Source organism: Rhinatrema bivittatum, chromosome 7, assembly GCF_901001135.1.
Source record: "Rhinatrema bivittatum chromosome 7, aRhiBiv1.1, whole genome shotgun sequence".
NCBI classification, from domain to species: domain Eukaryota; kingdom Metazoa; phylum Chordata; class Amphibia; order Gymnophiona; family Rhinatrematidae; genus Rhinatrema; species Rhinatrema bivittatum.
The window spans coordinates 93,497,727-93,512,007 of NC_042621.1; the positions used below are offsets into that span (position 1 = coordinate 93,497,727).

At 42.0% G+C, this 14,281-nt stretch overlaps 1 protein-coding gene across 4 annotated transcripts in view; it reads left to right on the forward strand.

Moving 5' to 3' along the window:
- OGFOD1 (2-oxoglutarate and iron dependent oxygenase domain containing 1) overlaps positions 1 to 14,281 on the forward strand; it is a 205,061-nt gene that overhangs the window by 76,992 nt on the left and 113,788 nt on the right. For 3 of the 4 annotated variants that reach the window (XM_029608711.1, XM_029608708.1, XM_029608710.1), the window contains one exon: positions 7,184 to 7,300. The exons of the other annotated variant lie outside the window; for it this stretch is intronic. In XM_029608711.1, the coding sequence (XP_029464571.1) occupies positions 7,184 to 7,300 (117 nt within the window). The remainder of the gene's footprint in view (positions 1 to 7,183; positions 7,301 to 14,281) is intronic. 4 annotated transcript variants of the gene reach the window in all.

Below are 14,281 nucleotides of genomic sequence, written 5' to 3' on the forward strand. Positions count from 1 at the left end.
GAAGCAAACACCAAGAAGCGCAGGACACCAAGGAAGCTGGGACATCAGGAAGCGGAGGATCAAGATGAGATACCTGGACCTCGGGCACGAAGACTTGACTTGACTTGACGTGACATGACGAGAAGACAAACAAAGAGGAGCTCCACAAAGAAGACCTGACGGAGCTCTGGCAGGCAGGAGCTTCCAGAGTGAAGTAACTCCGATGCAAGGCAAAGACGTAGTGATGGAGCAGCTCTTTTATAGGGCTGGCGCAGGAAGTCCACTTGAAGGTGGGGCCAGGCACACTTCCTGTGTCTGGCCCTTTAAATCTTGTAGAGAGGCGCGTGCCGGTGCCTAAGGGGAGCAGGAAGCTGGCTGTGCAGGACCGTGGACAGCGGCCTGCACAGCGTCGACGTCGCAGACGCAGGGCTGGCCTGGAAGGCAGGCCCTGAAGACAGCAGCGGCTCCGGCCGCTAATCCAGCCCGGGGGTGCGGCCTCCAGGCCGCGAAGATGATGGTGGAATGGGCGGCGGCTCCCAGCCGGGAAGGACTGGAACTAAGACTAATGAAAGAATTAAAACTCTTCAAAAACGGCTTAAAAACATGGCTCTTCAAGAAAGCATTTCACAGTGAAGTAACTGAATAACAACACATACATACAGCTGAAAGTCGCCAATAAAAAGCAGAATTGCTCATTTTTATTATTTTTCTCATAATTAAGTATGAAATTAGAAAGACAGTATAAACACATGATTATCTTAACAATCATAAATGGTAACCTCAACCCATTCCCCATTTAGAGTATATTATTGAACTATGTAACCGTACAACACTGGCACCCTATGGATAAGTTAGAAACCAAACCATACCTATTTGTGCCTAACTGTAAACCGTTGTGATGGTGCTCTACTAGACGACGGTATAGAAAAGTTTTAAATAAATAAATATATATATATATATATAGGACTCTCCAAATATCTAATAACATTCCTTACTGCATTAACGTTTTCAATGCTTTCCTTCGTTCCCATGCTTCTGTGTGTGGAGTTATCTAAGGTTGGGTTCACTGTAATATTAAAATCACCTCCCAGAATTAATGCACCCTCCGCCTTTTCTCTTATTAAGTCACTAACAGTAGCAAATAGGCACTCTTGATGTTGATTAGCATTATATAAATTAATAATAGTTATGATCTCCCCCCACTCAGATAGTTAAGAGGATATGAGGATCAGTAATACATTGCTTCAAATCAAATACCACATCTCTATGGATTAGTATCCCAACCCCCGCATATTTCTGCTTCTTAGAGCTGCTAGCCCAATAACGATGCAGAAATTTAAGATGGCGCATTAAACCTTCATATCTAGGCCTCAAGTGTGTTTCTTGGAGGAGTGCTATCGAGGCCTGAAGCCTGTCCAGCTCTTTAAAAAGTAAACCCTGTTTTTTCGCAGTGTTGAGGCCTTTGACATTAAGTGAAATTATCTTAAATGAAGCCATTCTATACCCAGCGAAAAATTCTTTTTTCCCAGTTCCAAGATAATGACTGCAGCCCCCCGCAACCCCGTACACACAGACACTCATACCACCAAACAGCAACCATAGTTTACACCCTTTCTGCAGCAGTTCACCTTGTGAAGTATCCCACATCCAACTATTGAAGTGCTTACCCATAATATCTTCTCCCTGTAGTAAAGTGAATTTCAAACCTCCCCCCCCCCCCACCCCTTCCCTCCCCTTCTCAATGAGGTCTTCAACTCGCCTCCATTCCCAGAAGCCCTGGGGAGGAGTCATCAGGTGAATGGCTCAGCAGAACTGAGCTAAACTTATCTCCTTATCTCCTTCCTCTCCCAGTTCTACAACCTTGTTTTATTGTAACTTTTGCTTCCGTCGCACTTGTTAAAAGAACAGTTTTTGCACCCCCTGTTATATGTAAACCGGCATGATATGATCTTATCATGAATGCCGGTATAGAAAAACCTTAAATAAATAAATAAAATAAATAAATAAACGCTTGTTAATAATAACATATGATATCTCAGGCAATTAATGGATCATACTGGTCCATTATCACAATAAATGTCCCCTTCTTATCTCGATTAGGTAAATAACAATCTCACAGCAGTAGTGCATAGAGTCCTGGGCCAATGAGCACCTATCATAGAGGTCTTACACTCAGGTTGCGTCGATTTGCGATGCAGACCCCTCAGAATTAGTCCTCCTTTAGCAACTCTGCCATCGGGGATTATCTTCTCTAGTAAATGGCGCTGGTTTAGCTGCCGGTTGCTTGAGAGAGCATGTTATGTTGGCTTCCTTTAAAATGGTTATCGCTTCCGCCATTGTTTTCACCCGGTAAGAAGTGCCCTTGACTGTGAAACTCAGTCCGAACGGGTAAAGCCATCTGTATCGTAGATTCTCCTTGCGAAGAATGGTTGTAATGTCCCAGAAGTCTAAATGTTTTTTCAAGGTAAGCAGCAATTGGTCCGCGAATACCGCTATATCATGCCCTTCCCAGAGCCATGATGCCTGCTTACGAGCCTCCCGAAATACTGTTTCCTTTTGTTCAAAGGGGTGAAAACACACAATAATGTCCCTTGGCTTATTAGTTTTTTGTCCTAGCGCTCTGTGAGTGTGTTCCAGGTTCACCTGCTGGTCGTCAAGCCTAGTCATATCCGTATGCTCCGTCGTGAGAAAAAGCTCCCTGCACAACTTAATGATTATCGCTTTACAGTCAGCATATTCCGGTTGTTCCGGTATACATCGGAACCGCAAATTGCATCGTCTGGTTCTATTTTCAGATCTTCTAGCTTTTGGATGACACCTTCAAGTTCCATTTTTACTTCTGCATTCTCAGTCCTTGTCTGTTTCAGGTCCTCAGTTAAGGCGTCTACTCTTACGTCAGTGTCATCGATTCGCTGACCCAACTCTGATAATTCGTCTTTCACCTCATTAATGAGATTCGTCAAGTCCCTGTTTCTGGGTCCGAATTTCCTGTTTAAGCTCGCAAAACCACGCTCTAAAATCTTCCCAGGAGGGTATTTCCAGGCCCTGGCCTGTAGGTGTCTCAGCGTCAATATCAGGATCGCTGGTGTCCTCGGCCACCGTGTTGTCTCTTTCGCAGTCATGGCCTATTTCCGCTTTAGAGTATGAAAATTTGCGAAAATCTACTGTTTTCTTCTTTACGGACATCGCCTGATGTGCCTTCTCACTTCTAATGCATAATATAGCATTCCAACTGCTGTGATGCCTGAGATTTCGTTAAGATATTGCAGCTCTGTGAAGGAGCTCGTTCAAAGCCATCCGTTCACTCTGATGACATCATTTCCTCCTCCCCTCTCTCTCTCTCTATCACACTGGCTCTCTCTCACACACATACACCCACCAACACATACTCACTGGCTCTCTCTCACACACACACCCACCAACACATACACACTGGCTCACACACACACACACACACATATACATGCTGGCTTTCTCTCACTCAGACATACACAGTGGCTCGCCCTCACTCACACACACACACACAGACACATATACACAATGGTGCTCTTTCTCTCACAGACACACACACAGCTTTCTCTCACACAAAGACGCAAACATATAGTGGCTCTCTCTCTCACACCTACACTCACGTACACACACTCACTGGGTTTCTCTCTTTCTCTCACACATACACATTTTGGCTGTCTCTCTCTTTAACACCCACGCACAGGCTCTCTCCCTCGCACACTTGTACACATACACACTGGCTCTCTCTCAAACACACACATGCATCAACACACATGCTGACTCACGCACACGCTGGCATGCTCTTATTCATGTGCACACTGACTTTCTCTCTCACATATATACACACACATGCTAGCTCTCTTTTTCACACTTCCATATCCACACTCACTGGCTCGTGCGCTCTCGCGCACACACACACACACACACACACAGTGGTGCTCTCGCACACACTCACACACATGCACCTGCTTTGTCTCTCTCACACACCCATATGCTGGCTCCCTTTCTCTGTTGTGTCCGCCGGTGCCCGATGCCCTCTCTCCGCCCTCCTTACCTCTCTGGCGCTTCCTTCTCCGTCCGCTGAAGACAGGCTACCGCGGCGTTCTCCTGCCACTTGTCCTCGGGCGTTCCCGGACCGGCTCGACGCTGCAATCGCCATGTTTCCTGGAGGCCTAGGGGCGCGCGCGCACACACACACACTGGCTCTCTCTCGCACCCCCACACACATACACATGCACTGGCTGTCTGATACAGATACGCGCACACACATGATGCCTCTCTCTCTCACACAGACACATACACATATGCTGGCTCACTCTATCACGCACTTAAACACACTGGCTCATTGTCTCTCTCACACATGTACACAGACACACACATATACCGACTGTCTCACACAAACACACATACACATAGACTTTCTTTCTCACCCACCCACATATACATGCTGGCTCTTTCTTGCACAAACACACACTCTGGCTCTCTCGCACCCACACACACATACATGTGCTTTGGCTCCCTCTGTTACAGACACGTGCGCACACATGCTGGCTCACATATGCACATATACACAAACAGGAGAACTTAGGGAAGATAAGGCCATTAAGGAAAGATTAAATGATTTCTTTGCTTCGGTGGTATAGAGCCTGACTTCAGTGCCGGGAAAAATCGTGAAAACTGTTATAAAAAATAAATCACAAAACATTTAGATAGACATGGTTTAATGGGACACAGCCAGCATGGATTTACCCAAAGGAAGTCTTGCCTCACAAATTTCCTACATTTTTTTGAATTGATGAATAAACGTGGACAAAGGTGAACCCGTAGATGTGGTGTATTTGGATTTTCAGAAGGTGTTTGCCAAAGTCCCTCATGAGAGGCTACTAATAAAACAAAAAGTCATGGGATAGGAGGCGATGCCTTTTTTTTGGATTGCAAGCTGGTTAAAAGAAAGGAAACAGAGAGTAGGATTAAATGATCTGTGGGAGTACCTCAGGAATCTGTACTTGAACAGGTGCTTTTTAATATATTTATAAATGATCTGGAAAGGAGTATGAAAAGTGAGGTGATCAAATTTGCAGATGACACAAAATTATGCAGAGTAGTTAAATCTCAAATGGATTGTGATAAATTGCAGGAGGACCTTGCGAGATTGGAAGATTGGGCTTCCAAATGGCAGATGTAATTTAACATGGACAAGTGCAAAGTGATGCATATAGGGAAAAATATCCCTTGCTGTAGTTACACAATGTTAGGTTCTATCTTAGGAGTTACCACCCAGGAAAGAGATAAGATCTAGGCATCATAATGGATTATACATTGAAATCATCAGCTCAATGTGCTATGGCGATCAAAAAAGCAAACAATGTTAGGAAATATTAAGAAGAGAATGGCAACTAAAATGATGGATGTCATAATTCTTCAGTATCGCTCCACGGTAGACTGCATCTTGAATACTGTGTGTCGTTGCATCTCAAAAAAGATATAGTTGAATTGGAGAAAGTGCAGAGAAGGGTGACCAAAATGATAAGTGGCATGGAACAGCTGCCCCATGATGTAAGGCTAAGGAAGTTAGAGCTGTTCAGTTTGGAGAAGAGAAGATTGAGGGGGGATGTGATAGAGGTCTACAAAATCATGAAGGGGCTTGAACAAGTTAATGTAAATCGGTTATTTACTCGCTTGATAATAGAAGAACTAGGGGGCACTCCATGAAGTTAGCAAGTAGCTCATTTAAAACAAATTGAAGACAATTCTTTTTCACTCAGCGCATAGTTAAGCTCTGGAATTCATTGCCAGAGGATGTGGTTACAGGAGTTAGTGTAACTGGGTTTAAAAAAGGTTTGGATAAGTTCCTAGAGGAGAAATCCATAAACTGCTATTAATCAATAAGCAATAGTAGCTTGAAATTTATTGAATGTTTGGGTACTTGTCAGGTACTTGTGACTTGGATTGGTCACTATTGGAAACAGGATGCTGGGCTTGATGGACTCTTGGTCTGACCCATTATGGCATATCTTATGTCTCTCTCACACATGCACGTGTTCACACAGACGCACAGCTCTCTCACCCACGTCTATACACTCACACAGGCTCTCTCTCTAACTCTCACAATTACACATGTACTGGCTCTCTCATTCTTTTTCTGTTGCTGCTGGCTCTGCTGGGCGCCAGTGGGAGGCAATCCGCTGCATCTGTAAAGCGTACACTGTGGACACTAATGAAGAGATTCAGGGCACAGTCCCAATGTGCCCATAACTAATGATGCCCCAGTAAGGTACCACCTTTTTCTTGTACTAACAGTACATTTCTTGACTGACTTTTAATAGATAATTCTCTCTTTCTCTGGTCAGAATACACCTGCATTCTGGAAAAGTAGGTTCCTGTAATTGTAGATGAAACTTCTTCCATGGGTTATGGTTCAGAGAAAATAAATTAGACATTTGCTGTTTGGCAAAACCTGTTTGCAAGTCCTGAAGCATTAAATTAAAACACACAGAACAATCATGTTTGAATGAAGTATGCTATGCTTTTAAAGCCATATTTTTTTTTTACCACAGCCAGCCATCTATACACCTGCTCTTTAGTAATTTATTTATTTATTTATTTAAAAACTTTTCTATACCGTCGTTTAGTGGTATTCCATCACAACGGTTTACAGATAGGCACATAAGTCTGGTTTGGATTATAAATTAGCTAGTAGGTGTCAATAAATTTTCGGTTACATGATTCAAATAATAATAACTTTCATTCTGCTGTGCTGAAATGCTGCTTTACAGATCAGTGTTTGTGCTATCTTAATAGCACACAGAATGTCACATGGTAGATGGCATCATTGTTTTGTTTTTCTGTATTGGTTTTCCTTCATTAAAGCAATATCACCATTACTATATGACAATGTGGTTTTTTTTATGGGGAGAATTGGGATTTGAAGATGGAGATGAAGTTTTACTATTTTCAAAATTTAAACAGGATTGTAAAAATATTGACTGGAATAAGTAGCCACAAATACTCTGTAGATGTAGGGTGGGTCATTTTTTATTGCTCCACTGAAGGGTTTCTGGGTAACCTCTCTAGGCTCTATCAGTGTCTGAATTGTAGAACAACACTAAAGGGCCTTTACTGTTGATAGCGAGTGTAAGCATGGTATGGTTGGTTTCCTTTACAACAGATTGCATCAACATGTCTATTATTGCAGATACCCTACTTTGTCATGATGATGAGTTAGAAGGACGGCGAATAGCCTTTATTCTTTACCTCGTTCCTCCATGGGACAAGACAGATGGAGGCACTTTGGACTTGTATAGCATAGATGGTAAGACTACTAGAATATCTTTAATTTTGTTGTTCATTTTTGTGGGATGCTACTTTGCCTTTGAAAATAAATAAATGGGTAATATTTAAAAATAAAGAAATCAAATGGGGGGGAGGAATTGGTATGGTGGCTCACTGGTAATCCTGAGTACTGCTATGTTGTTTTATTCCCTGGCTCAGCCTCTGCTCCCAAAGCTGGCCTGGGATGGGGGTGTTGTGGAGATAGTGATCACAGAGCCTAGAGGGGAAGGGAGCTTCCTCCATTGCACAATGGCAATACCTACTGGCCAGAACTAGGTTGCACACATATTGGGCTTTATATGGAGCTGTGGTCTGTGATCCCTGGAGAACAGTCTGTGCAAAGACTAGGCTAGTAGAGGGGGGATTTAAAATAGATGAAGACTCCCTGAGTAATTGAGAACTAAGACTCATGGTGTCATATCACAGTAGAGACTGCTTCACAGAAGGAAACTGACAGGCCAATAAAGAAAGAAACAAGATCAAAGGGGGATCAGAAAGAACTGCTCTTTGCAGAGTGAATGGACAGGTTTTGAGTCTATTCTAAATTGGCTGGTTTGAAATCAGTTTCTTCTATGCTAGATCCCTGTCCTTTCCAACTTGTTAAACATTTGAAAGATGTTACTTTTGATTAATAAAAACGATGATAAATAGATTTTTGAGTGAGGGTGAAGTTCCAGAGATCTGGAAACAGGCTACTGTAAGGCCCATCAAAAAGGATGTTAATTTGCCATCTTGTGAGTTGGCAAATTACTGCCCAGGATCAAACTTACCCACCACAGCTAAGGTTTTGGAGAAAACTGTTGGAGCAACTAGAATATTATGTGCAGGATAGTCAGATTTTAGACACATATCAATATGGTTTCTGGAGAAATCACTCTACGGAATACTTATTGCTCTGTCTTATGGATACGTTATTGAGTTGTTTGGATCGGGGCACCTCGGGTATTCTGATCCAACTAGACTTAGCAGCAGCTTTCGACACCATTCACCAAGAGATTTTATTAGAAAGTCTGTGTGCTCATGGCATAGGTGGTACGGTGTTGAAGTGGTTTAGTTCGTATCTGACTAATAGACAGCAAAGAGTTCAGATGGGTCAAACATACTTTGTATGGCGTAAGATTCGATGGGGTGTGCCACAGGGTTCAGCACTATCTCTGTGCTTTTTAACATTTATTTAACTCCAATTGGAGCTCTTCTTTCTTCATTGAATATCAAATATTTTATGTATGCCAATGACATTCAATTTTTTTTGCCGTGTGGTGTAAGTGGTGATGGTCCAGAGGCTCGAATGCAAGACATAGCAAGTTGCAGGCATGGTTAATAGAGTATCGCTTATTTTTAACATGCAAAAAACTATAATTTTGGGTAGTTAAAGATTTCAATATGAAGAACCAGGAAATGGTGTGGCTTTCTAAAGACCTAGCCGTTCCAGTACCTACTGAGGTAAAAGATTTGGGAGTACTTTTGGACTCTCAATTGTCTGTGAGGCCTCAAGTTTCACATATTATGGAAACAGCTTTTTATAAACTTAAAATGGTGTGTCCATTGAAAAAGTTTCTACCTTTGGCCTTTTTTCGTATGGTTGTGCAAGCCTTGGTTTTAAGTCATCTTGATTATTGTGGTGTACTGTATGTTGGGCTTCCAGAAGAATTGATGCATGTTCTGCAGTTGCACAAAATGCAGCAGCCCGAGTATTGACAGGGTTCTCTAGGAGAGAACATGTAAGCTCAGTATTGAAGAACCTACATTGGCTCCCAGTTAAATGGAGAGTGCGTTTTAGATTAGTGACTATCATTTTTAGGCTACTGAAGTACCCCTATCCTTGTGTATTAAGGGACTCTACTGAATTATATACCCCTGCCTCAAGATAAAAGCTCCACAATTGTTGCATTCAATAGTCCTCATTTTGCTTAGTTGATTTGATGGTGAATACTTAAGGAATTGTCTAGTTATGATTTTATATTGTTTTCAATTATGTATCCAGGCAGTCTATATTAGAACAAACCCTGGAGTAGGGTGGGAGGGAATTAATTAGTCGGCACCCTTGTTGGTTGTGCTTAAGCTTTTTAAGTATCTGCTATTGAATTGGAGCAGACCCTCCCCCAGACAAACTCACTCCTGTTAGGTGAGTTTTCATTTCTTAAATGAAAATCTGTTCAAGTACACCACTTTTGTGCTGCTAAAAAAAAAAATCAGTATTAATATTCCACACTACGGTGCTGACTTATGCCACATAGTTATAAAAAGACTTTCTGGCTAAAAATTAGGATTTCAAGGAATTATCAAACACTTAGCTGAAGTTCCCATTCTCAGGCAGAGGCAGCCTGCAATGGCCATTACTGAGCATGTATGTAAGTGTGATCGAGAACCTGTATGTGTAACTGAGAGTGAGCATGTGTGTAATTGTGTGATTGAGAGCCTATGTAAGTGAGAGAGAGAGCATGTGTGTGACTGAGAGAGAGGAGAAATTTGCAAACAACCTCCCCTCCTCCTAATTCACAACAACCTCAAGGCACCGGGAAATCGAATGTTTCTGGGTATGGAGAACAGAGCATTTTTTAATCCTTATTTTTAATTATTGGGTCTTTGCATCTGCTGTTTTGAAATATTTTATTGGTGACTAGAAATTTGTTATGAGTTTTTAATTGGATATTTCATTCATCAGCTGTTTTGAAATCTGGTTTTTTTTATTAGTATGGTTTTACTGCTGTTGATTTTTGAGGACTGGTGATTTCTTTTTTTTCGTTTGTTGCGCTGTATACAGAGACTCTGGCTTGTTGCGGTTTCCAGTTCAGTTTTTGACTGCATGTTTCTATTTATGATTTATGGTCTCTCTATTCTTTGTTAGGTGAGGGTCTGCACATGTGACTGAGGTGACATATTCTGCTGGTATGTAGTTTCTGGGTAGGGCTCTATACGAGCCTGGCTTGTTCCATTTTCCTAGGCCTGGTGTAATATTTTCAGTGTTGCCTTTTCTTAGGGAAGGTGGTTGCTGTTTGAGTGCTGGAAGTTGGTGCTGTTTTGGTATGGGATGTTTACTATTTATATAATTTATGTTCAGAGAGAGTACTTGTATTTTTCCCTTGTCATTCTTAACAATAAAAGTAATACGGAGCCCTTTTCTTTTTTTTTTTTTTTTTAATATTTCCACTGTAGATTGTAATGAGCAGTGTGTCACGCGTGTGAGAACCTTCTGTCAGGTGTGTCCCAACCGAAAAAAAAGGTTGAGAACCACTGCTCTAAACAGTCTTTCAAATCCCGACCCTCCCCAATGCACAGCAGCAGCAGCAGCAGCAGCCTTTTAATCACTACCCTTCCCCACAACAGTAGCGTTTCTCAACTACCACCCTCCTCTGACCTTGCCGGAGCCTTTTTCATGGTGGTCTGCCTCAGGGAGAGTGCAGGAGATTGGTAGTGGCACAGGATCAACAGTGCCTCCTCTTGTCTTCGCGTTCTGGAAGATTCACTCATTGCCACTGTCAGCACCACCACTTCTTCCCTCATTGGCCATCATTATCTCCTCCGTCCCTGCTGCTCTTCAGCTGGCATGAGCTCACCAAGATGCCTCATTTTCATCATTGTTCTGTTCCAAAAGTCTCCTATTTCCCTGTGATGACAGGAGAAAAATGTGAGCGGGGGCCTCATTGGGGTCCTATGGCTCATGGTGTAACTCTTGCTGCTCTTCACAAAGCCAAAAGAAATATGTAGGTTTCTATAACAGACTGAGGGGGAGTGAGGAGAAAAAGATAAGGGACTGTTCGTTGGATGATATACTTAATAAAGAAATGATTAATGAATGAACATGGTTTGAATGTGAAAAGATATCTCTATTTCCAATTTTAAAAAAAAGTTCCTAACATCAAGAATTTGATCCAATTCCTGGATCATCCATTTTAAAATTAACTGGATTTTTCAGATTGACACTAATTTTATGTCAGAAATCAACATCCTGCCTCTAGAAGCTAAACATTATTTGGCACATTACTTGGAGTGTAGAAAAAAGTATAGACAACTTCTGAAAATAAAAAAACTAAAACAAAACAATGTGCTCTTGAGGATCCCCTTATTCTTTATGTTGAAAAATGGGAAAGTAAAGCAGGGATTGATACAGTAGCCAGAACTGTCTGTTAGGACTGTTTTAGGATTGATACTGCTCTGGCTTTGCCAGCTCTGGCTCACATGAATGCTTGTTGAAATAGCCAAGTTTTTTCAATTTCTTCTTAAATGTTGCAAATTACCTTTGAGCCTTAATTCAGATGGTAGTGAATTCCATAATTTGGGCCTTGCTAGAGATAAAGCTCTCTCTCTTATGCTGTTTAAAGCAACAGTCTGGGAGATGGTATTTTTAGTAGACCTATGTTTGCTGATTGCAAATTCCACTGTGGTGTATGGAAGTGAAGAGCTGCATTGAACCATTCAATTTTATTATTAAATAGCATTTTGTGGATTAATGATAGAACTTTAAATTGAATTCTGTATGTGATTGGCAGCCAATGTAATTCTTTTAGAATTGGTGTTATATGATCATATTTTCTACTATTTGTTAAGATTCGTGCAGCTGCATTTTGGAGGAGTTGAAGGGGCCTTATAGTAGATAATGGAAGACCTAACAGAGCATTACAATAATCCGTTTTTGAGAAAATCAGCGTTTGTAGAACAGTTCTAAAATTGTTGGCTATATAAAAAAGGTTGTAGTTTCTTAAGAACTTGAAGTTTAAAAAATCCATCTTTGATCAACATGTTAATGAATCTCTTTAAATTAAGTTCACTATCTATATCACCCCTAAGTCTCTTACTTCATTGACTATAACATATCTAGGCTGAACATTTTTTATATCTAATATTCTCCTATTGTCCATTTTATTGCATATTAAAAGGATTTCTGTTTTTGCTTGGTTTAATGATAAACTCATATATCTTGCCTCCATCCAACAGCTAAGAGCTGTTGGATGGAGGCTGATTTTCTCAAAAACGGATTATTGTAATGCTCTGTTAGGTCTTCCATTATCTACTATAAGGCCCCTTCAACTCCTCCAAAATGCAGCTGCACGAATCTTAACAAATAGTAGAAAATATGATCATATAACACCAATTCTAAAAGAATTACATTGGCTGCCAATCACATACAGAATTCAATTTAAAGTTCTATCAGGGAAACAAGCAGGGTCTCAGTGCTGAAAAATGTGTGAAAGCCGAATTGTGCGGGATATAAAATATTATTATTATCCAGATATTCTATAAGTTGTTTGTTTACAACTTTCTCAATTAACTTTGCTACAAAGGAGAGATTTGACACAGGCCTAAAGTTACTAAGATTAGTCGTGTTCATATTCGGTTTCTTAAGAATTGGTCTAATCACCGCACATTTCAGATTATCAGGGAATTTTCCTTGATTTAAAGAAACATTTATAATATCAGCCATTGATCAAGCAATAATATTGGGTACTGATTTTAGCGCTTTGATTGGAATTGCATCATGAATATGGACCGCGGGATTCATTTTTTTTTAATTACCGTATTTTTCGCTCCATAAGACGCACCTGACCATAAGACGCACCTAGGATTCAGAGGGGGAAAATTAAAAAAAAAAAAAATTGTGCTAAACCGGCTCTGCGTCTGGGCGTCTTATGGAGCAAATTAGGGGAGTGCATAGTTTTTTTTTTTCTCCCCATTTTGTTTTCGGGTCTGGGGAGGGCCATTTCGGTCCACTCCCCAGATCAGAAATTTTTTCTTTCTGTGGGAACCCCCAAAACCCCCCCCCCCATCCCAACCCTTTAAATTAACAACCTCCACCCCCCTGACCCCCCCAAGACCTGCCGAATTAATTTCCTGCAACCCCCCACCCTCCTGACCCCCCCCAAGACCTGCCGAATTAATTTCCTGCAACCCCCCACCCTCCTGACCCCCCCAAGACCTGCCAAACGTCCCTGGTGGTCCAGGAGCGGTCCGGGAACGATCTCCTGGGCGTGAGCCGTCGGCTGCCAGTAAACAAAATGGCGCCGACGGCCCTATGCCCTCACTATGTCACTGAGACCGATCGCTGCTATTGGTCGGTCTCAGTGACATAGTGAGGGCATAGGGCCGTCGGCTGCCAGTAAACAAAATGGCGCCGACGGCCCTATGCCCTCACTATGTCACTGAGACCGACCAATAGCAGCGGTCGGTCTCAGTGACATAGTGAGGGCATAGAGCCGTCGGCGCCATTTTGTTTACTGGCAGCCGACGGCCCACACCCAGGAGATCATTCCCGGACCCCCGCTGGACCACCAGGGATGTTTGGCAGGTCTTGGGGGGGGTCAGGAGGGTGGGGGGTTGCAGGAAATTAATTTGTCAGGTCTTGGGGGGGGTTGTAGGAAATTAAGTCGGCAGGTCTCGGGGGAGTCGGGGGGGTGTTTGTTAGATTTTTGTTTGTTTTTTTTTTTATATTCGCTCCATAAGACGCACATACATTTTCCCCCCACCTTTGGGGGAAAAAAAGTGCGTCTTATGGAGCGAAAAATACGGTAATATCTATTTCTGAAGATGATACATTCTCGAATGTAGACCATGTTAGTTCAGGAATTGAAGGTAAAGTAATCTTTTGCATAGTTGCCAAGGGAATATTATTTATTAACTTTGAAACCTTGTCTCTTAAAAAAAAAAAAAAAAAAAGTATGCAGATGGCGGCATAAGCAGGACGCTGTAAGACCGTCGTGAAAATGTCTTCAAATATTCTAGATTCAAGCGGTTATGCCTGCTAAGAGGAAGGGTAAAGTGAGGGTATATCCCTCCAAGACTTTGCCCTTTCCGACGCAATTAGAAATCACGAAATTTATGTCCCTACCTGGGAAAAATCCGGCATCTGAGGATTCTTATGTGGCAACTGAATTGGGAGAACCACTTGACCCGGCAGAGGAGATATCGCTGAGTCCCAAGCTAAGGAGGCCACCGGCGCAGAGAGAGAACGGGAAAGCCTCGTGGA